This window comes from Leptonychotes weddellii, chromosome 12 (genome assembly GCF_054177405.1).
Source record: "Leptonychotes weddellii isolate Sample4059 chromosome 12, ASM5417740v2, whole genome shotgun sequence".
Lineage (NCBI taxonomy): Eukaryota > Metazoa > Chordata > Mammalia > Carnivora > Phocidae > Leptonychotes > Leptonychotes weddellii.
In genome coordinates this window covers 61560474-61584561 of record NC_138380.1, presented here as the reverse complement: position 1 = coordinate 61584561, position 24088 = coordinate 61560474, and the positions used below count along the sequence as shown (strand labels likewise).

Below are 24088 nucleotides of genomic sequence, written 5' to 3'. Positions count from 1 at the left end.
GAACTAATAAATGAATCCAGCAAGGCTAAAGGATACAAGAACAATATACAAAAATCAATTGCATTCCTAGACACCAAAAGTAATCAACCCAAAAATGAAATTAAAAAAACAACTCCATTTACAATAGTCTCAAAAAGAATAAAATACTTAAGGGTAAATTTAACAAAAGACATGCAAAACCTATACTCCAAAAACTACAAAACACTGTTGACAGAAATTAACAACTAAATGGAAAGATATTCCATGTTCATAGACTGGAAGACTTAATATTGTTAAGATGGCAATATTACCCCAAAGTGATCTACAGATTCAGTAGATCCCTATCAAAAGTCTAGCTGGCTTCTTTGCAGAGACAGACAAGTTGACCCTAAAATTCAAATGGAAATTTAAGGGACCTAGGATAGCCAAAACAATCTTGAAAAAGAACAAAGTTGTATTTTTTTTTTTTTTAAAGATTTTATTTATTTATTCATGAGAGACAGAGAGAGAGAGAGAGAGGCAGAGGGAAAAGCAGGCTCCCAAGGAGCAGAGAGCCCGATGCGGTACTCGATCCCAGGACCCTGGGATCATGACCTGAGCCGAAGGCAGACGCCCAACCATCTGAGCCACCCAGGCGCCCCAAAGTTGTATTTTAAATTTACTACAAAGCTACAGTAATCAAGACTGTGTGATACCAGTATAAAGACAGACATACAGGCAAATGGAAAAGAATTAAGAGTCAAGAAATAAACATACTTTTGGTCACTTGCTTTTCAATAAGAATGACAAGATAATTCAATATGGAAAAATTAGTCTTTTCAACAAATTGTTCTGCAACATGCAAAAAAAAGACGTTAGAACCCTACCTCACACCATATACAAAAACTCACTCAAAATAGAGCAAAGACCTAAGTGTAAGAGCTAAAACTGTGATGTTCTTACTGGAAAACACAGGCATAAATTTCTGTGACTCTAGATTAAGAATGATTTTTTAGATTATGACACATGGAACACATGAAAATAATACATAAATTGGATTTCATCAAAATTTAAAACTTTTGTTCTCCAAAGGTTACTATCCAGCAACACAGTGAAAAGACAGACTACAAAATGGTAGAAAAATTCTGCAAATCATGTGTCTGATAAAGAACTCTGAAATATATAAAGAACTCTTGTAACTCAATAATAAAAGGACAAATTACCCAATTTTAAAAATGGCAAAAGGATTTGAGTAGATATTTCTCCAAAAAAGACATATAAATGGCCAATAAACACATACAAGGTGCTCAAAATCATTAGCCATCAAGAAAATGCAAACCAAAACGACAAGGAGATAACCACTTCATCACCACTAATAACAAGTATTGGTGAGGATATTAATAAATCAAAACCCTCATACACTGCTGGTGGGGATGTAAAACCATGCAGTCACTTTGGAAAATCATTTGGCAGTTCTTCAAGAAGTTAAACATAGTTACCAAATGCCCCAACAATTCCACCCCTAAGTATATACCCAAGAGAAATGAAAACATATGTTCACACAAAAATTTGTACACAAATGTTCATGGTAGCATTATTCATAATAGCCAAAAAGTGGGGAAAAGTCCAAATATCCATTAACTAAAGGATGGATAAACAAAATGTGGTATGTCCATAGCAACATATTATTTATCAATAAAAAGGAAAAGAGTACTGTTAAATGCTAGATCATGGATGAACCCTGAGAACATACTAAGAAGCCTGTCTGTAAGGGCTACATATTGTATGATTCCATTTATGTGAAATGCCCAGAATGAGCAAATACACAGAGACAGAAAATAGATTACTGGTTGCCTAGGACTGGAGGGACAAGGGGAAAACGGGAGGGGGAGTGAGGACTGCTAAGGTATGGGATGATGAACATGTCCTTGGGGTGATGAAAATGTTCTAAAATTGTGGCGATGGCTGCACAAATATGTGAATATACTAAAAACCACTGAATTATATACACTTTAAGCGGGTGAATTTTATCTCAATAAACCTGTTTTGTTCAAAAACCTGCGACTGTCAGATCTGCCTCCTACTAATGAGTGACATTAAGCAAATTACTAACTCTGACTCGATTCTCTCTGTAAAATGGGAATAAAATATCTACCTTAGAGCGTTGTTCTGGAGCTAAGTATGCTTAGCACAATGTTCTAAACATAGTAGGTGACCATCAAAATGGTAAAACTCCAAAATCTGAAGTCTTAATTATAATGAAAACTGTTACCTGGGAATCAAATATTTACAAATGATACCAAAAAAATCAGGCACAGTGTGATTTGGAAGTATCATAGTTTACACATTTCTCAAAAAGCAATAATTTTCCTCAAATACTTAAAATCCATCCTTCTCTTAGCTCATATATTAAAATTTTGAATGAAAAGTGATCAAAAATTTAGTAATTTTCTATTATGTTTCTGAAAGTATGAAATTAAGAAAGATTAAGAACCTCCACTCTTTACTTTGAAGATCTTTCAGATACTAGAATTATTTAATTGGCAAATTACTTGCACATGCCATTAAGTGGTTAGACTGAATTTGTTTTTACAGATTCTATGGGCTCTTATTCCTTAACCTCCACCACACTATAATCTGAAATCATCAAGGTCTTCACTTATGCAAATTTTAACTTTCTATGTTTTTGTTTCCATACAGAATAACTAAATTAATGCACTTTAATTTCCAAAAGATTCACTTTTTGAAGCTGCAAATCAACGGAAACGAGTTTCCCATTCAAATAAAAAAGGTTCATCAAGCTACATTATTTTAAACACTAAACCATAATCTCTCTCTCATGGATCCTAAAAAGTTTCACTAATACAACAAACACGAAAAGGATGTTTCCGTTAAACCCCAAAGTAATCCCTCTCGGAGACGGAGAGTTGCCGAACAACCCGCACTGCATCTCTGAATGGCTTCGGCTTCACCGGGGTGCTCTCCTAACGTGTGCTAAATCCTCAAGGAAAGTTGCGGTTTCGCTCTAAGGGAAATAATATCCCACCCCGCTGATCCGGTTAACAACAGCTTATATGGCCATCGTCTCTTAAGCAGGGAGCAGAAGACAAATTGTTGAATTGGTAAGTTAAATAACATAATGGAGTGAGTGGATGGAGACCTATCTCTTCAGCCACATGCTCCAATATCAAGGCTGCCATTTCAAACCCTTTTGACAAGTGCCTTTTTATATTAATCACAGTTAAGGGTCTGAAGAGGAAAGAAGTATTCTGGCTACAATTCACACTCGCTCAAGAAAGTTCTAGGGGGAAAATGGGTGCCATTAAAAGAGAGTAAGTACTTCACACATGCAGCCCTTCTCATTAAAATTGAGTCCTCTGTAAGCCCCCGTAAACTTTTTATTATTATTATTCGGAACGTGTAGGTATAGTGGTGATAAGTATCTTTCACAAAATAAGCATATACGCACTCGGTGCACACACGCGCAGACAAGCTGGGCTGAATATGAGACTGAAGTCATATATGTGTGGTGTTGGCATTGGGTAAAAATGAGAGGTAATTTGGACCTCTTCCAATTCTGTACTTAGAAAGGGATGGGACTACTCTGATGAGGTCATGGGCACCCTAGAAAAAGATCGTCCGGGCGCCTGGGTGGCTCAGTTGGTTAAGCGACTGCCTTCGGCTCAGGTCATAATCCTGGAGTCCCTGGATCGAGTCCCGCATCGGGCTCCCTGCTCAGCAGGGAGTCTGCTTCTCCCTTTGACCCTCCCCCCTCTCATGTGCTCTCTCTCATTCTCTCTCTCAAATAAATAAATAAAATCTTTAAAAAAAAAAAAAAAAGATCGTCCTTCTCATAGTGCAGAAGACAAAGTTGTGGTTCCTGCAAAACCAGTCACTTTCCCCCCTCCCTGGGCTTCTTTCCACATCCATGAAAGAAAGCCATAAACTACACCAGCCATTGTTCAACTGCAGTGAAAAGGACATTCCCCTGGAGAGCTTGTTTAATACAAATTCCCAAGCCCCACACCCTAAGATTTTAATTCAGCAGACTTGAGACGGAGCGAGGGAGTCCACAGTGGTAATGAGCACCTCCATACTATGACAATGAAAACCCACGGTCTGCCTTATTGGTAAGAATCCTTCCTATTCTAAAATCTGACGGATCTATAAATCCTCAAGATTACTACACTGCTTAACTCATCACAGTATAAACGTTGGTTCACAAAAATAAAAATAAATAAAAATAAATAAAAAAAGGCTAAAGCCTGTCAGATACCTAGCCCTCGATATTAATCTTCTATCATATGCATTATCTAAATCAACAGGGAAAGGTCAACTGAGATATTTTCAATCTACATGCTAAAGAAGTTGTTTTCAGTTGGACAGACTAAACCATTAGCAGCCTTTCATAATATGCAAAGTAGGTGCCTTAAAACGATGTTTGGAGGCATAGAGCAGACTGTGGTCACTCCCCAGGTACCTAAGTTTGCTTTAATCATGTGTTGTATTAATTACTGTTAACTTTCCTCACCACTAGAGAGGAACACAACCAAAAAATTTGAACTCTTTGAAATTTTTAAGGCAGTACACAGAATCCCTAATTCATTCTCTAAATGCAAGTATAATATCTATATTGTTTAGGAAACCAATTTCCTAAGCTAGTTTCCTTAGACTAAGGATGTGATCAAAAATAATTTTCTTGCAAAAGCGTTAACATACATTTAACCCTACTGAAATGTTTCAAGAGCAGATGTACTACAAATGTACACCCACAGTGATCCCATATTAGTATAAAACTGTTTTATTTCAATTAAAATGTCTAACTATCCACCCCCAGCACATACCTAAACTGTAATTTTCTCTGAGAACTTCCAATATGTTCTTGATTTTGTTTCCTTTATCAACCTATCAGAGCAAAAACTGCCTTGCAACTGTTGGAAGAAATCAGTCATTAGCAGCAAGATTACAGCAAATTTTCCAATTTAGAAAAACTGTATTTTTATCTCTCCCTCATACTGAAAGAATAATGGTATAATTTTACTATTTTTAAGTGAGCAGTACAGTTTAAAATAGTCAAATTTTCCCAGTGCTCCAAGTTTTAGGATTTACTGTTAGCTTTCTGTTCTCCACACCTTCTACCCTATTCACAAGTCCTCTTTTCCCTTCACCTGACCCACCCGTGCATGCACACACATCCACAACAACAGGGGCAGAAGCCCCCAGTCAGCCTCTCCAAACGGACAGGCTTCTAAAGGACGGTTAACCTTCAGGCAGTTGTTAACTAAGGAGTGGCTTCACAGGGTTACTGTGATTTACTCTCCAATCGACATTCTTCCACCTTCTCAACAGGCCTTTATCCTCTCCCCCCCACCCCCATTTTTAAAATAGAGTGATGAAGTAGCAAAAAGTACAATATTTTAGCCATCTGAGCATGGACGATTCTCAAATAATCCCACCGACTGGAAGTGCTCCCTGATACCACTATCTTTCAAAATTGAAGCCATTATGGTCAATCGTACAAATCCGCATTTAGCTTTTCGTAAATAGTGGATTTTTGACCCAATGAACTGGAACAGCTTCTGAACAGTCTCTAGGATCGCAGGCAAGACCCTCAGTACCCAGGCATGCCACAATTCTTATCAATGTGGAGGTTATTTACTTTCAAGACACACACTGTTCTTATTCAATATTCTCATTCTCTACTGGAATGTGTGTAAGAAAATGGACTTGAGTCCCAAAGTAATATAAACTAAATCTACTGTAGGGCAGTAAGTTTCTGTCACCAAAATAACACATTATTTTTGTGAAACACCAAAATCAGAACCTCCCCCAAATAATGCTCTTTCCAACTCTTAACCAATTTTTCCCCTCGCTTATCTTCTGAATATTTCATTTTCCAAGTGTCCTTACAAAGATAACAATAAATGATCTTCCCAGCGAGTTTAAAAAATTACGGCTAAAGTTCCATCCTCTCCTAATCTACTACATACATTCCTCTAGCTTTTTATATGTATTATTAAATTTGGGTGCATACCTTCAAAACTTATTTCCGTAACTTTAACTCTCATCACTTTCTGCAACCCAAGTCAAAATGACTGAAGCAGACTGTTTCCACATATTTTGTCATGTCATCTATCCTGCCTGTTTCCCAGAGCGTGCCAACTCCACTTTCATCACAGCAGGTGTTCCTGGACAAAATCTAACCGTGAACCCAGAAAGGGCCCCTCCAAACACCACCATCCATGTCAGGGAATTAACTAGAGAAGGGCATTAGAGATCGCTTCATTAGTTCTGTAGATTGTGTTTAGGTCTCACACACAAAAGAAAGGTCCTGTTCAAGTAAGTTTGACAAAGTTAGATTTCTTTTTCTGCAGGACTTCTCAGAGCTTTAATAAACTAAAAATTTTAGGCTTTATGACTGTCTAGTAGGAAAATCCTTTTTTCACACAACACTTACTAACAGAAACAGGAAACACCACTACTCGAAGGTACCCAAAACTCACAATATCGTTCAATAGCAAAGATTAAAGGACGCAGGCCACTGCAGTTTCCAATAAAAGAGCAAGACTGGACTAGGTTTTTTTTTGGACTCCAGGTCAACTGACAGAGCTGAAGCAGCAATCCAGCCAAAGCTTCCCAAGCGTTGCACAGGGTGTACACTATTTCACAACTGAAGTTTTTACCAGCTAGGGAAGTCTTAAATAAGATGTATGTCTACTCGTTCAGCTGTCCCTCTACAAAAAGCAGTTCTTATCTTTTGGTAGATCAGTGACCTCTTTGAGATCTGCTAAGAGCAAATGCTCATTTAGACAAAACACTATTGACAACTGTGGCCATTCATGGACTCCCTGACACTCACCCAGAACCCCAGAGTCAAGAAGTCCTGTCTTTCGAGAATTCCTGTCTTTGAAGTTCAATTAAAAACTGCAGACCCCCAAGCACATCACTACCACTCAGGCAATGAAACTGGGGGCTTATGTTCACATACTAAGAATGATAACTTTAAAACTGCATTATAGAACAGTTCATGAAGTTTTGTTCACTGTAATGAAAAAGTTAAAGGAAGAGAAAAACATGTAATAGCATTATGCAAGTAAAAATTTTAAATCTCATCCTAAGGAAGTGCTATGCTATAGAATACACTTTGAGTTTTCAGGGGGTCCAACTGTGACGTTCATTAGACAAAATTAAGATTCAGGTCGTCCACTACTATTGAGCTAGGCCGCTCCTGTCGCCTACTGCAGATACAACAACCGAAGAACTAGCAGAGGGTAGGAATAGTTCATGTTAAATTAGCATCATTAAGAGACCGATCACTGGTGGGTGCATTAAATATATAAGATTAATAGTTTCATTACTACCCCTCCCAAAACACACTCTTTCTTAAAATTCATAAGGAAAATGCTTTGCTTTCCCAGCATCTTCAAATAAGAAACGTGGGAAAATCAAAGTGTTTGGGAAACCACCCTTCACAGTGTGTCTAACCACACCTTCACTGAGTGAACGAAAGTGGTCATCTGCCTGCTTCACAGAGGTACCGGAAAGCCCACACAATGATCCCAGGCATGTCTGCCTCTGGCTGTGCCCCACTCCAATTAATGCAAGAAAATCCACCTTTTCCAAGCATCATTTGGATCCGGTCCCTGTCCTCTGAAGAGCCCATGGGACTCCCAATTGCCTCTCCTATTAACTAAAAACTCCAGCTCAGGAGTCTCCTCCATCGCATGGTGCCCACAGCTCTCAAGTTGCACATTTCAATCAAGGGTTTCCTTTAACACACTCAACCTATACAAAGACCACTTCCCCACCCCCTACCACTCCATGACTACCCCCTCTCCCTAGAATTCTGCTCACGTCAAAAGATAAAGCTTCCTTGGTGAGACCATGTCAAACGCATTTCAACAAACTACCTGGACAACTGTGCCGCCGAGGCAACTTTCTGTGTCTACTGAGAACTCTAAACCCAGCTATGTTCTTCCTTGTAACAACTTTCCGCTACAGCCATATAATCTCCTAACTAATGCATTTGTTTATTGTTCTTCACTTCTTCACGAAAAATGATTAAATCCCCCTCAAGTCTGATGAAGACTGAAACCACTCCAGATTAGTTGGCCCCTATCTTCATTAGGAAGGAACGGCCCGCCCCACAGAGCATGACCACCCCCAGGGGGAGGCAGGCGGACATGGTAAACAGCAAACACTTGGCTGTCATCAGGCTGCTGCCCAGTCTGTACCACAGCAACCGTGACTGTGGGTAAGTTCCTTAACCTCCCCAAGGCCATTTCCTCATCAGAAAAATGGGAATTAATCTATAGGAAAGACCTCCCAGGTTGTGAGGATTCAATAATAAATTACATAGAAAGCACTTAGTCCAGAGGCAAGTATGTAATAAGTGATCAATAAACTTAAAGATAAAAATGACAGGTACTCATGCTCCCCTCGGCAGCACATATACTAAAATTGGAACAATACAGAGAAGATTAGCATGGCCCCGTGCAAGGATGACATGCAAATTCATGAAGCGTTCCATATTTTTTTAATCTCAGGAAACAAACTGAGGGTTGCTGGAGTGGTGGGGGGTGGGAGGGATGGGGTGGCTGGGTGATAGACATTGGGGAGGGTATGTGCTATGGCGAGCGCCGTGAATTGTGTAAGACTGACGAATCACAGACCTACACCTCCGAAACAAATAATACATTATATGTTAAGAAAAAAAAAAAGAAGATCGTAGGAAGGGAAAAATGAAGGGGGGGAATCAGAGAGGGAGACAAACCATGAGAGACTAGGGACTCTGAGAAACAAACTGAGGGTTCTAGAGGGGAGAGGGGTGGGGGGATGGGTTAGCCTGGTGATGGGTATTAAAGAGGGCACGTACTGAATGGAGCACTGGGTGTTACATGCAAACAATGAATCATGGAACACTACATCAAAAACTAATGATGTAATGTAAACATAATAAAATTTTTAAAAAAATAAAAAAATATTGGTTGAAATGTCAAAAAAAAAAAAAATGACAGGTACTTGCCTTCTCTCAAGAGATTATGTAAAACCATAGGTCTTTGGAGCAGAACAAGCTCAGTAGCTACTATCTGGTCCTTCTTCCTTTCCTTTGACCCCCTTTTACCCCACAGTCAAGTCATATATGATTCATTCTCTGGTGGGTCCAGAGATACAAGTCCAACCCAGGCCTCCATTAGCCTGTTACAGCACCTCCCAAATGACCACCTCCAGACCCCCATAGCTCCAAGTTCCTGCCATTCACAGCCCATATATCAACTGGGTGTTTGCAGACACTCCTCTAGGGCTGCTCAAATAGCCTCTATCCCTCCTACCCACTTAACTTACATTACAGTCTATCCTGACATCATATAATTTTTGTTTGTTTACTTTCTCCCTAAAATGTAAGCCCCCTGAAGATTTTATAATCTTCATTGCTGGATCTCTAGTCTTACAACATAGTCAGATCCAAGAGCTATCCCTATCTTTACTAATTCTTTTGCCCCTACCAATTAAATGACTTCTAGCACTATTTGCCGGTAACTACCAAATTTCTATCTCCCAAATTCCACACTCATATATCCAAGTGCCTCTTTGACAACCTCATTTACATATTCAATAGGCATCAAACTAACACATCCAAAAGTGAGCTCCTGTTTTCCTCCCACCCCAAACCTGTAGCCCTTCCCATCTTGGTTGATAACTCCACCTTCCAGTTGGCCAAAGTCTTTGAAATCATTCTTGCCTCCTCTCCCTCTTTCACAGTCCACATCCAATCCATCAGAGAACCTTGTTTCTCTTCAAAATAACCCTAACTTCACTCAGATCCAAGCCACCATGATCATTCACTTGGATTACTTCAACAGCTTTTAACTGGTCCCTCTATTTCTACTCTGTTCTTTCTATCGTCTATTCTCAACACAGCAGCCAGAGTGGTCCTGTTAAAACATAAACCAGATCATGTCACTCTGCTTAAAAAAAAAAAAAAATCCTGTAATGGTTTCCCAATTCACTTATCATCAAAGTCCAAGATCTAACCTTGATCTAAAGGGTCTTACTTCATCAGATCTGTTACTTCTCTGAGCTTCTTTCCTACTAGGCTCTCCCTGACTCACTCAGTTCACAAAGGTTCTCCTTGTAGTCCTCAAGTGTGCCAAGTACACTCCGGCCTTTGAACCAAGCCAACAGCCATTCCTTTTGCCTAGAACAGTCTCTCTCCTTCTTCCATCTCTCTATATGATCAATTCCCCTACCTCTTTCAAATTTGTGCTCAAAAGGCACTTTCTCAATAAAGCCAACCAAACCATATTGTGCAAAGAGGATTACCTTCTTTGTTTCACAGCTCACTGTAATCACCCAAATATCACCAGAACATACCCATTCTATTAAGTGTCTTAATCCCTAGTATTAACATCATCAAATCGTATATGTTCCTGTTAATACTCTGGTGGACAGGTTGGAAAACTATGTTCCACTGAACCACCAACTGTTTTTGTAAGTAAACTTTTATTGGAAGACAGCCATACCCATTTGTTTACATACTGTCTCTGGGAACGGGAGAGTTGACTAGTTGTCAGAGACCCTAAGGCCCATGAAGCTCAAAATATTTACTATCTGGTCCTTTACAGAAAAAGTTTGCCGCCCCTGATCAAGCATAAAAGTAATGCTTTAAAAAAAAAAAAAAAAGAAAATCATGTTGATACTCAAAAAATGTACATTTTAAAGAGATAAAGCCTTAAATATTATAAACTGAAATTTTTATAAATTATCTCCTCACATAAAGGTGTAGAGATTTATAATTAATACAATGTAACTTTATTATTTCTTTCCTTTGGTTAAATGACTAGACCATCAGCAAATATCATTTCCCCTTTCCTAATCCTTTCCTGCTTGCTTTCCACCATGATTTACCCTCTTTTATATGTCCTTCTCTCCTACTATGTTAATCAAAATTTCATAATATCAAGTTCACAGAATTCCAAAGTTTCTTTCCATTTATTATATTCAATGTATTAACATAATATAAATCTATTAAAAGATTCATGAATATTTTTAAAATTTACACTACTCTTCAGCTCAGATGTAAAATACAGCTCATGTTCCTGCTGTCTTCCTTCTGAGAGGTTTAGCACTGATTCCTATTGGCAACAGACCTATCTACAAAATGGCAGACATACACTAACATCTTTAGATGATAATCACATAGACATGTATCTTCTCTCTTTCAAAATTTGTAGTCTCCACCAACTTACATTTTCCAAATAGTGTTGGACAGGCAGAGTAACATTTATTACTAAGTAAGCTTTTATTTAGGGGTGCCTGGGTGGCTCAGTTGATTAAGCATCTGACTTCAGCTCAGGTCATGATTTCAGGGTCCTGGGATCAAGTTCCACATCAGGTTCCCCGCTCAGAGGGGAGTCTGCTTGTCCCTCTCCCTCTGCCCCTCCCTGTTCATGCTCTCCCCCCTGAAAAGAAATAAAATCTTTTTAAAAATAAATAAATAAATAAGCTTTTAAATACTTCAAAAAAGCCTTAAGGCAGTCAAAAATTTATACACATATAGATATACGTAAACACACTAAAAATATTCAGGGCTATAGCATTCAAACTCTCAGCAGGATTATTGTAAAGACAATATTTCCAAAATAATCTTAAAAATAAAGTTGGGGGGCACCTGGGTGGCTCAGTCGTTAAGCATCCACCTTCGGCTCAGGTCATGATCCTGGGGTCCTGAGATCGAGCCCCGCATCGGGCTCCTGCTCAGCGGGAAGCCTGCTTCTCCCTCTCCCACTCCCCCTGCTTGTGTTCCCCCTCTCGCTGTATCTCTCTCTGTCAAATAAATAAAATCTTTAAAAAATAAAAAATAAAATAAAGTTGGAGAATTCATCTGAAATCAAGACTTATTATAAAGTTGTAGTAATTAAAGAGAGTATAGCGATGGTGCAGACATAATTATAGAAGGACAGAATTCAGAAACAGACCCACAGTGATTTAAGATCACTGTTATCAGCACAGAGCAATAAAACAAAGAGCAATCCTTTCAGTAATAGTGCTGGGAAAGTAGATATCCACGGGGTCTGGAGAACCTTGACCCTCACAACATGCAAAAGTAAACAAAAAAATCCAACCATGTTCTAGAAAGATTGAAAGTCTAAATTTGAAAGGAAAACAAAAAAACTTCTGAAAGATAGCAGAGGAGACTGTCTTTGCGACCTTTCGGTAAGCAAAGATTTCTTAAATGGGACACAGAAAGAACTATCTGTAAAAGAAAATGCTGATAATTTGTACTACATGAAGTTTAAGAACTTGTGTTCCTTAGGGCCCTATTAAGTGAGTGGAAGCGGAAGTCACGGAGTGAAGATATACAACCCATGAACACCTTGTATCTAGAAAAACGGCACACCGCTAAAGAGGATATGCAAATGGCCAGTAAATATTTTTTTAAGGTTGCACAACCCATTAGTAATCAGGAAAGTGCAAATTAAAGCGACATAATGAGGTATCACTGAAATAAATGTGACTGGTAATACCAAGGGTTAGCAAAGGCATGGAACAACGAGAACGCTTACACACTGACAGTGTGAATGCAGTGGTTCAAGCACTCTGGAAAACTGTTTGGCAGTATCTATTGAAGCCAAACACACACATTTTCTACGACCCAGCAGTTCTACTCCTAGAAATGGCCCCACACCCACACCCCAAAAGATAGATAAAACAATGTTCAAAGCACATTATTTGTAGCTACCAAAGCTGGAAGTGTGCAAATGCCTACCAATGGTAAGATGAATAAACAAATCAGGATAAAGTCATACAATGGAATCGTATACAACAAAGAAAAAGAACAAGGTAAAAATAGATACAACATAAACATGGCTGAATCTCACAGATAAAATGTGAGCAAAAGTCAGAGTGAAACGGTACGTTCTGTACCTCTCCATTTTTATCTAGTTTAAAAACAAGCAAAGCCAGTCAATGTTGATAAATGTCCGCTGTTAGCACTGGGCCTGGGGGACGATAACTGGAAAGGGGCCCATGGACGCTGGCACTATTCTCCTCCTGATCTGGATGGCGATAAGTACATACACTGTGCAAAAGTTCATCAAGAGGTACACTTATGATTCGTGCATTCTTCTGTATGTATGCTATGTTTATATAAAGAATACTTTAAAAAATTAAAAATAAAAATTCACTAGCATATATAAAATAGGCTAAAAATGCAAAGAGAAACAAAGTATTTGTTCTCCACACATACAGAATTGCAAATTGTTAACTAGAATTTTCTTTATACGGATACCCTATTACACACCTGCTGACATCTCAAAATGCACTTATAAATATCAGATATCAAAACAAGAAAACATGGTGAGAACAAAATATTGGAGATACGTTTGTCCTCAGAGGAAACAGGTGAAAATAATGAACTCGTATCAAAGGAACAAAAATTGGCCTAATCAAGATCTTTTCATTGTAGCAAACACAGGAGTAATCTAGACATGAAAACATGACAAACATAAACAAGGCCTAAGAGCAAACGGGGCCAGCCCTCCCTGAAATGTGACACTTGATTATCTGCCCCTCACGCCACCCGACTTTTGGGTGGTGTGTACCAGAATCAGCGTTAGTGGGAGCGGGAGTGCCGCCGGCTTGTTGACAAACACTAGTGCTTCCTGGGTTTCGTCAGGCCCTGCTTCAAACAAGCCCCCAGGTGGAAATCCGCTATGTTACAGATCAAGAGGGTAATGGCTCTCCTCTGGACGGAACGCAAGGCCAGGAGGTCCGGGGAACTGAGGCCACTCTCCTGCCTTGCCTGCAGCCCATGGGAAGGCCCCAGATAAACCTCTGTTCCGAGAAACAATGCTCTCCTCATGACCACAGCTGACGGAGCCCATCTGGGAGGGAAAAGAGGAGGCCTTTCTCTCTTACCTCTTCATGTTTACCCCTCCCAGAGATGCACACCCAGGCAACCTTCTGAAATACACAAGGGTCATTCTTGGGTGAAGGGCTTACAAGGAGCTAAGGATGTAACCAGAGGTAAGACTGTCACTGCGCACATCTCCAAGAGCCTCACAGGGACAGGCCGCCGGGTCACAGATCAGGATGCTCTTAATTCTGCGGGCCTATGAGATTAAGACTGACTAAGTAAGTCCTCTTTTCTGCCCAACTCCATTTTTTAAGAAAGTTCTCCAACCCCATTATAAGTTTCCTGGAAAACATACTTGTGCTAGCCTCTTCTAAAGATACCTGCTGTTGAAATACTCCTTAGGCTGCCACATCCCCTGTATGATTTTGTTTACTGGGTAAAAGCCAACTAAACACAGCAGCCACCTCTCCTGGGGGACTCTACCTTATGAAAAATGTTAAGTCAACTATTAATTTGCAATTTGATGGTCATTTGGATTCTTCTTTGTAGTATGCATATCCCTGTTAGTTTAATCCCAAATAGGGATGAATAGGTCAGAAAAGCCCAGACTACATCGTTTGACTCCCTCACCCCTGGGTGAGGACCCCATCAGCTCATCATAAATGGATATAGGACATACCCTGTTTCTGCTTGGTGACACTGGGAGGGCAGGGTACTGCGAGAGGAGGTGTACATTTCTTCTACAAGTTACATGCAACTGATGTTGTCATAAGAATTTCAGCTCCTTGGAAACCATGATTTCTTATTTGAATGTCTTATGCCTTCAGAGATGGGATAATGTTCAACACAAAACAGATGGTAAGCAAATTACTGGCTAACTGGCCAGCAGTTAAACTGCAAATGAGAAGTGCAGGGCTTCCCAAAACACAAGAAAAAAAAAAGGCGGGGGGGGGGGGAGAGAAGAAGAAAGTCCTCCTTTGCTTTTTCAAGTTTTTTCTTTCAGTAATATTTTTATAGAGGCCTTTGTTCTCCAGACAGCACCTTTATATGCAGTGTATCTTCTCATCCTCACATAGTCCTGCAAGGTAGATTATTATTACCCTGACTGTACAGATGAAGAAAAGAAGGCTCAGAAGGTTGAACCGATTTGCCCATCAACAAAGCACTAGTAAGAAGCAGACACAGAATGGTCCTGCTACTGCGCTTGCAGCACTTCACAGATGACCCCCCTCCCGCACCTGATGACCCCCTCTCCTGCACCTGCTTCTTCACCTGCTGCTTCCTTCTGCTCCCAGGAACAGCACGTCTCCCTGCATGGGGGACAGTCTCCTGTTTCTTTCCTCCACCGGGCCAGTCACCGCTTCACGCTGGACGTAAGGAGAACACTGCAGGCCACTTCCCAGCGCCCCCCATCTCCACCCCGGGGCTCCTGCACCCCCGCCTGCACACGTGCTACAGGAGGGGGAGGCGCGAGCGAACGCGGCTGCCCAACTCACTCAGACGCACAGGCGTTCCTCTGGAAACCCCCAGGAACCGTATTCATCAAACTGGCTTCCACTGGGTCAATTAACACCACCATGAGCTGGCTGCTCGTTTGTCACTCGAAAATTTCAACGGGGACATTTTTTTATTGGTGTTCCAAGGAAAAGCTGTGGTTACAGTGATACTAAGATGAATCGGGTGATGGGAAAGGAAAAAACTAAAGTTATTCTAGGGATGTTTAAATATGAAATAATCCACGTAGTGTTCTACTGGAGTGCTCATGGAATGCATCTGAGCTTCTAGACTGTATGAAACAAAACCAGGCATATGTCCATGTTTTGCCTCAGCTGATCGAGCCTCAAATAACTGCCATGTCAGAGGAACATGGACGAATGGATGCAGAAAAGGGAAGGCTTCTAGAATAAGTCCATTATACTGCCTTACCTACACTTTATGTAGCTATTGTCTTCATTTCTGATAAGGAAAATGAAGACCTGAGAGGATGATTAACTTGTTCAGACACAACAGAGGCCAAGAGCCAGAAGGAGCGAAGTCTCTCTCCAGTTCCAGAATTATTCCAGAATAGATGGTGCTCTATCATATCATCTGTATTCTCCTCCCATCTGTACATTGCTCACCATCCATCAAGTAAGACAGACCCAAGAAGTCCAAACGAACTAGAAACTATGAATAAAGACATTTGCAATGGGCACCTCAGCCGTCTCCCCTGAATCAACAATCCACAAGCCCAGGAGGGCTCCACAGTTCCTCATGGGCAGTGCTATCTACAGCAGGGTCACGCGCATGAACAACACACGCTGGATACCACACAGTCCAAGGAAAAGGTGGTACTTTCCGTCAAATCTATCTTCAGTATAAAAAAGTTTATTTTTACACTTTTTTTTTATACGTCAGTAAGCAGCTTATTTTTAATAAAGAACCTACTCCTGGCCTGCTACTTCCCTTCTCCTAGTACTTAAAACGACATGTGGGTTTTCTGCAACTCTGCAGCTAATCCCTGTGAGGCCGGTTCTGGCTTTTCACAATGAAGAAGGTGGCAGCACGGCAGAGAGAACGACCCAGCCAAGGGGGTCCTCTTGGGAGACCGAGGTTCTGCTGCTGCCACCCTGAACTCCTATCCTGTGCAAAGCCTTTGCACTCAAGCTACTCCGTGGGGACCAGGTAAGGACTGAAAACGCCGGGGGCACAGGTGGTACCTTCTGTTCTTAGGCAGTTTATGAACGTCTTCCTCCTACCTGTGGGAAGCACCCCTGATTGTGAAGGAAATTAACAGAAGTCCTGCTTAGCTCACATGACCTACGACTCTGAAAAAGTCATGCACAACCTCCCTCACCTTAAAACTAAACCAGAGTATCAAAACGGGGCCAGAAATCTATTTTTCAAATAGAAAGATATTTGAACTGGAGCCCCAAAACACAAAACAATCTTTGTTAAAAGGGATATGCTTAACTTCTTAAAAAGTTTCTCCATACACTTCATTTCTGGGGACACACACACACACAAAAAAAGCTCACACAAGTCTGCACTTACTTAGGTGCACACATACTCACACCCCTTACCAAAAGTAACTTCTCCTTTGCCAGTTTTGTCAAAGAGTTGAAAGGCCACCATGAACAAAGCATCTGGGGCACACAGGACAGATTCAAATGCTACGAACTCTTGAAAGGATATTAATCTGCAACATAAAACAAGCACAAAGCATAAAATCAGTAGCTTGCAGAAAATAAAAGCATACACAAATAGACACTAGGGAAAAAATTAAACATCGCTGTCAAAAAACTACGTTCAAACCTAAAAACATTTATAAACACTTAGCATTTCCTTTTACATACAGTGGACTGAAACAGCAATGTACAGAATCTAAAGAACATGACAGGTTCGAATTACAATTTCAAACGTAACTGTTTTAGCCAACATGGCATTTTTGTTTCAGGCATATTGCTGGATTCTAGAATTAAAGATTAGGTATTTTAAATTAGGACGTGACAGGGCAGCAGTAATATAGAGCAGCTTTGTCATTCATTAATACACCATGTAAAAATGGTTCACAGAGGGGCGCCTGGGTGGCTCAGTTGGTTAAGCGACTGCCTTCGGCTCAGGTCATGATCCTGGAGTTCCAGGATCGAGTCCCACATCGGGCTCCCTGCTCAGCAGGGAGTCTGCTTCTCCCTCTGACCCTCCTCCCTCTCATGCTCTGTCTCTCATGGTCTCTCTCGCAAATAAATAAAATCTTAAAAAAAAAAAAAAAAAAAATGGTTCACAGAGACTCATTCATTGCTGAGATCTACCGACCACATGTGGACTCAACTAGGGGTAGTATTGGTAGGGGTGGTAGAATACAAACAGACATGAAATGTGATGCCAAAGAAGTTCTAGTCTGATAAGGCAGATAACACTAGTCTAGAACTAGAAACAGTATACAATCTTAAGACAGGGAGCAATATGATGAGAACAGAATTCTGGTAGGAAATCAAAGGCGGCTTTGTAGCAGAAATGGAATGCGAGCTGGCTCTTGAAAAATGAGTGAAATTCAGGTATGTAGTAATGGGCACAGAAAGGCCGGCACTCTAGTCAGGGGGATCCATGCAGAAAGGCAGGTGCAAGAAAGCTAGGGCGTGTACAAGGGAAATGGTGAGGAACTGATTTTTTCTGGGCAGCAGAGCACATAAAAGAAAACACTGTGAAATGAGATTAAAAGTATAAGACCAAAGATGGCCATGAAAACAAAAAAAAAGGGACTGCTTTTTCTTCCCTAGGAAGCAAGGAGTGATTGAAAAGTTTCTGAGCAAGGTCATGACATAATCAAATCTGGTTGTTAGGAACAATACAACAGGCCACAGATGCTTTGACTTCCAAGGAGGTATTCTGTATTTTAAATTTCCAAATATTTCAATGATACACTGAAGTCCAAGTCTCTGGAGGATATAGAGGGAGGAAGAAAACAGGAGTGTTTTCCTATGTTTCTCAAAACACTTAATTACGTCTAAGCAGCTCATAGAGAGAACACATTTTTATACAAAGTGTTACAAAGTTAAGTGTTTCCCAGAATGTCACCTGATCATAATAATATCACAAAGAAAGGAAAATCCCATGGTGTGTTCAATATACAATTTCTGTCATTCACCATCCAAAACACATCCTTCCAAATGCATGGGAACATTCGGGAGCAGGAACAGCATATGTTACAGAAATATGTTGGCCCAGAACATCTTCTCTACCACTCAGTGTGTCTCACTGACAGTCTATGTGCAAGTAAGACCAGGATGGGAAGAGACGCAAAGCTGAGTCAAACATTCTTAGCGGGCCTCGAGGAGCTTACAGCCTGTTGGGGGAGTGCGAGGTAGTCACGTGCATATATGCCCACCAGAATGCACGAGTTGAGGGTCAAAAGTAAAAGAAGACATAAAGTGTTAAGGGGGCACAAGAAGAGTGATTTGTTCTGCCCACAAACCTGGGGAATGCTTCATGGAGGTGTGGCATTTAAAGAAGAAATTTTAAAGTTGAGAAGATCTTTGAGATCATCTACTTCAACCTCCTCATTTTACTTTTGAGAAAACTAGAAGTTAATGACTTATGTGAAGGGGAAGCAACTGGCTTCTGGCATTCTGGCCTAAAACCCAGGTGTCCTGGTTTCCATTTGACTGAGACCAAACTCCAGCTGGGATGGGAAGATGGCAAGAAGAGTGAAGGGCAGAGAGAGGACCTTCCACAATGAGGAAAGAACAGAGCGAAACACAGAGGTGACAACATATGGGATGTGCTGTGTTTAGGAAAGGACGCAGGTGTTGCCCACCCTGTATCTAATAGGTTGTGAGGGGTGAAGAGTGGCTTGAGCTGTAATACCAGCCACCTGTGGAAGACCTTAAAGGCCAAGTTACAAAATCTTGACTTCTTTGCAAGCAGTGAGAAGTCACTGAAGGTCTTTGGGGGGGGGGGGGGGGCGGAGGGCGCTAATAAATATCAGGTTCAGATCTTTGTCTTAGAAAAGGAATTGGTGTGGAAGATGAATTTAACAGAGGAAAGACAAGATGGGGAGATAGATAGTGAGAGAGCAAGGCACAGCAGGGGTCTAAGCCAGAGCTACCGCACCAGGACTGAAAAGAGAGGAAAGGTTAGAGAAACAGTTGAGGCAGGAATGACAGAACTTGGTAGAGATGGATGTCAGAGACTGAGCGCCAGGAAAAGGCCCAAAACATCCAACCTGGCTAACTGCATGGGATGATGATATGACCACCAAACACAGAGTGAGAGAAAAAGAAAAAGAGAGAAAGGCCTTGTGAGACAGTGAGACCAATTCCGACTGTGTTACATTGGAGGTTCTGGTGGGACACTGACTATGGTGTCCAGCTGGAAACCAAAAGCACCAGTGTGGAACTTGGGAGAAGGGCTGAAAGCAGTTGAACTGCATCCTCCCCAAAAAATTCATGTTGAAGTCTTAACCCTCAGTACTTCAGAATATGACCTCTGCTTGGAACTAGGGTTGTTGCAAACGTAATTAGTAAAAATGAGCTCAGACCGGAATAGGGTGGGCACCTAATCCAATATGACTAGAGTCCTCATAAAAAGGGGAAGTTTGGACACAGATATGCACACAGGAAGAACACCATGTGAAGATAAAGGTAGAGATCAGATGCTTCTATAAACCAAGGAATGCCAGAGATTTCCAGCAAACCGCCAGAAGCTAGGGGACAGGCATGGAACAGATTCTCCCTCACAACCCTCAGAAGAAACCAACCTTGCTGACACCCTTGATCCTACCCTCCAGAACTGTGAGACAATAAATACATTTATTTTTAAAGCCATCTAGGTTGGGGATACTTTGTTATAGCAGGACTAACAAACTAATACAAAGGCTAAGATAGGAAACACAGATCTGGGAGTTTTTAAACAAAGGCTACTTAAAGCTGTGAATGAAACTCAGGGCTCAGGCTCACCATACTCTGCACTACTGAAGCAGTAGAGAGGGAAAAGGTGTCTCTGTCTGCTTTCTTCTTGCCATCGCTCCTACTTCCAGGACTCCTCTGAGCAGGTACCAACAACCACACAGCCACACTGCTCACCAGTTTAGCCTGCTGGCAATTTGTCAAGGCACAAAATAATCCCATTTGCTCAATTATCCCTGCACAGACGTTTGGTTAATTAAAAGTTGCACAGTGTGTTATCCAGAAAAGAGGCACTTTTTTTTTATTTAATGACTGGAATAAAGACTTAAATACAATAAAAAGAGTATTTTATATCTCTCAAAATGGTATGAGAAACCTGAACACTATCTATATGCATGAACAAATCCTCATCTGGCAAAGTCAATGTGGTTTCATAACCATACCTGGCCAATGAATACTCTGGTATTTTAGGCATGTTACAGATACCAAAAAGGTATGTAATTTGGTAATCCTGTTAGATACAAGTATTATACAACTATGTAGGAGGTATATAGATGAACCATGAAATCATAATGTCTTACTGTTCAGCAAGATCATTTTGGATTTTCAAGGTAATCTGACTAGAGGGCTATCAGAATAATTACATAGTACTATATTCATTTACAGCGTGCTATCTAAACACACACACACACACACACACTTTCACATAAACAGTACTTCAGTCTTGCTTTTACAGATTTAATGGGTATTAGAGTAAATTACAACAAAGAATATGAGCTTAATCAAGTTCAGACCTGGCTGGGGAGCTCACTTGGTTCTGTTTCTAACCAAAACTTCTCTGACAATGTTAGATGCCCTCTAAAATAAGCCCCACAACTCTGCTGGACTCCATGACCACTGCCTGCGGAAGAGTGTTTGACTAGGCCCACCTGCAGCAACTAAGAGCGGGACACTGGTCAGTGAAGAGAAGCAAACGCAGGAGTCCCATTTTCAAAGGCCCCCAACCACTCCGATGAGGGAAAAGTAGGTTTCTAACTACTCTGCTCCTGGTTCTGATGCCACCATAGATTTTTTTTTAAGAAAGTCGTTTTTGTGTTTCAAACCATTAGAACCGCTACCCTCCTTATTCTAAAGCTGCAGGGGGCAGCCGCAACTTTACAAGCCCACGGAGTCCGCCTAAGCCAGCTCAGACACCACATTCTCCAATCAAATACTGAGCCAGGGAAAAAAGGGATACAAAGTGGACTCCACAGGTACATTGGGCTCAGGGCTGTGGAAGATGACACAACTATTACATACACAGAAAGAAACTAGAAGGACATAAACCAAAATAATGCCAGAGTTTCCTTATAGTAGCATCCCTTTAGGTCTCCTCCTCCCGTATTGGCAAGGGATAGCTCTTAGCCTGGAGATGCGTAAAATAGAGAATACAGACTGAAAACCATGACATTATGGGAAAAAGTAGCAAGTAACAGAAGTGGAGATAAATTACCCAGTGATTCAGAGGAAGGAAAGATCATTATTATACTGAGAGAAGAGACGGGGAGTGTCTGTACGGTCACGTGACGTCAGAGGGACAATGCGACCCAGTGGACGTGTCCCGTCAGTCTTGCAGAAGTAAGATGTGATCAAGCAGAGATGGGAGGTGGGGGAAGGAGAGGCCGCCAACGGCAGTCGGTGCCCACTCCATGTGCCGGGCATGGGCCGGTGCTGGGAAGACACAGGCGAAAAGTGCAATCTCTGCCCCCCAAGAACTGATGGCCCGGGCGGGTGGGGGGGCAGATGGTGAGCCAGGAACCAAGGCAGGAGGGCTGCAGATGAAGAGCCACAAGCAGTGTGAGTATATACTGGAGTAAGGGCAAGTGCAACGGTGCGCACATCCTGACAGTACACAAAGTCTGAAATTCTTGGTGACATGACGAATTGTGCTTTAAACCATTTACTCTGGCAGAGGAGTGTGAAGTGACCTGGAAGGAGAAGAGCCTGGAGCTGGGGAGACGTGTTGGTTGAAGCCAGGGAAGAGACATGAAGGCCTGAAGGACAGGAAGGGTGCCTTATGACAAGGGGATGGGAGTATAGGGCGCTACGCTCTCCAAAGAGGGCAATCTGACAACATAGCAAGAGTCTTAAAAGTGCCCACAGTCTTTGACACCACAATCCCATTTCTAGGAATGTATCCTAAAAAATAATCAATGTGTACAAACTTTTATCTGTAAGGATGTTCAAGCGGCACTGCTGAAGGTGCAAAAAGTGAAAACAACCGCAATATGCAAAAATACGTGACTCATGAAATAAAGGAACATCCGTATACAGACTACTCTCCAAACACTATCATTGTTATAAATAGATTCACATTATTAAGTAAAAAACCAGTTATAAAAATGCATGAAAAAAGATCCCATTTTGTTAAAAATGGACAAAAATAATACCTTAAACACATACATAAAAGTGTGAAGGATGTATGCCAAAATGTCAACAATGGTTCTCTCTCTAGGTAGTTAAAATATTAGAAACTTAAGGTTTTTCTCCTTTTGCTTGCCCAGATTTTCTACTCTTCTCAATAATACACATACTGAACTACTTTTGTAGTAAGAAAAAAAAATTTACACGAAACAAAACATCAAGGATCTCAACGTAGGTAGTGGCAGGAGGACTGAATAAAAGGCTGGGGATGGTGGCGGGGGGGAACCAAAAAAAAAGAAACAAATGACAGTCACACTAACTGGCTATCCAAGGTGGATAACCTCCAGCTTCTCTCTTCCTCCTGGCCGTTGCTTATTCTCGCTCAGCAGCAACTTATACCCCATGTGGTCCCTTTCATCTCCCGCCTGGCTCCCACCTCTAGGCCAACTCTGTGGCTAGGAAAGTTTAAGCAACTGCACATAAGGATCCGATCTGTTCGGGCTTCAGGAAGCTTGGTTGTAGACAATGCACCATATCAAAATCCAATTACCACTTTTACTTAAGGCTCCTAACCACAAGAGTGCTTCGCAAAAATAACTTCTTCTTATAACCCTCTTCCGTGTGTTACAACAGAAGCCAAATAATTGTCCAGGATTAATGGCAGAGATAAAAGTAAAATCGAACTCCAAAAACTCAGTTCCAACCACCAGACCACCCAGGTTCAAGTATCTGTGAATGTCGAGGGGAAAAAAAAACACAGAACTGGGCTTTCCTGAGATCACCAGTTTATCAAAAGAGCTTTGGCCTCCATGATTTTAACATCTTTAATAGCTTTTGGGGTTTTACAGCTCTTTTATCTCCCTCCCAAATGCCTTGCAAATATATGTTGTTCAGGCCACCAAGCAAATATGTTCCCTGCGTCTCTGATACACCAGGCAATGCCCTAGGCACTAAAGATACCATGAAAATGAATTAAGATGGACAGAATCCCATCCTCAAGGAATTCCATTCTAGTGGAGAAAGCAGGCAATGAGCACAAAACATACCGACATAAAAATAAGATGATTCATAATCAGATGACTTCTGTGTAGAGGATAAAAGAGAGGAATGCCTTAAAGCAGTTGCTTCTCAGCCCCAGAGGGCCTATTTAATTGGTCTTTGGAGGGACCTGAGCAGCCTTTTGTTTCTTTCCACTTCCCAAGTGATCCTACCCTGCGGCCAACCTTTGAGAATGATGGGGATGGGAGATGGGCTGCTCTGCCTACATGCCCAGGAAATGCCTCTTGGGAGGTGGCATTAGGATCTGAATGAGGAGGGGGAAGCACTGGGAAGATGTGGAGCAAGAGTTTTGGGGGCAGAAGAACCTCCATGCGGGCACCGGCCCTAAGAGAGGCCAACCCTGGGAGCCCCGTGGGGCAGGGCGCCACCAGAGCGCTGGAGACTAGGGAGGAGGGGAGCAGGAGGGAGGCAGGGATGAAGGAGC

The 24088-nt window shown here is 41.3% G+C and overlaps 1 protein-coding gene and 1 non-coding gene across 2 annotated transcripts in view; one reads left to right on the top strand and one right to left on the bottom strand.

Moving 5' to 3' along the window:
- Positions 1-24088, bottom strand: part of SLC25A13 (solute carrier family 25 member 13) — a 175854-nt gene that overhangs the window by 92269 nt on the left and 59497 nt on the right. Inside the window, 1 exon segment of the mRNA XM_081799691.1 lies at positions 16879-16994. Coding sequence (XP_081655817.1) covers positions 16879-16994 — 116 coding nt within the window.
- LOC115941942 (U6 spliceosomal RNA) lies at positions 8389-8494 on the top strand. Its single transcript, XR_004076599.2, has one exon. It is a non-coding gene; the product is annotated as a U6 spliceosomal RNA (small nuclear RNA).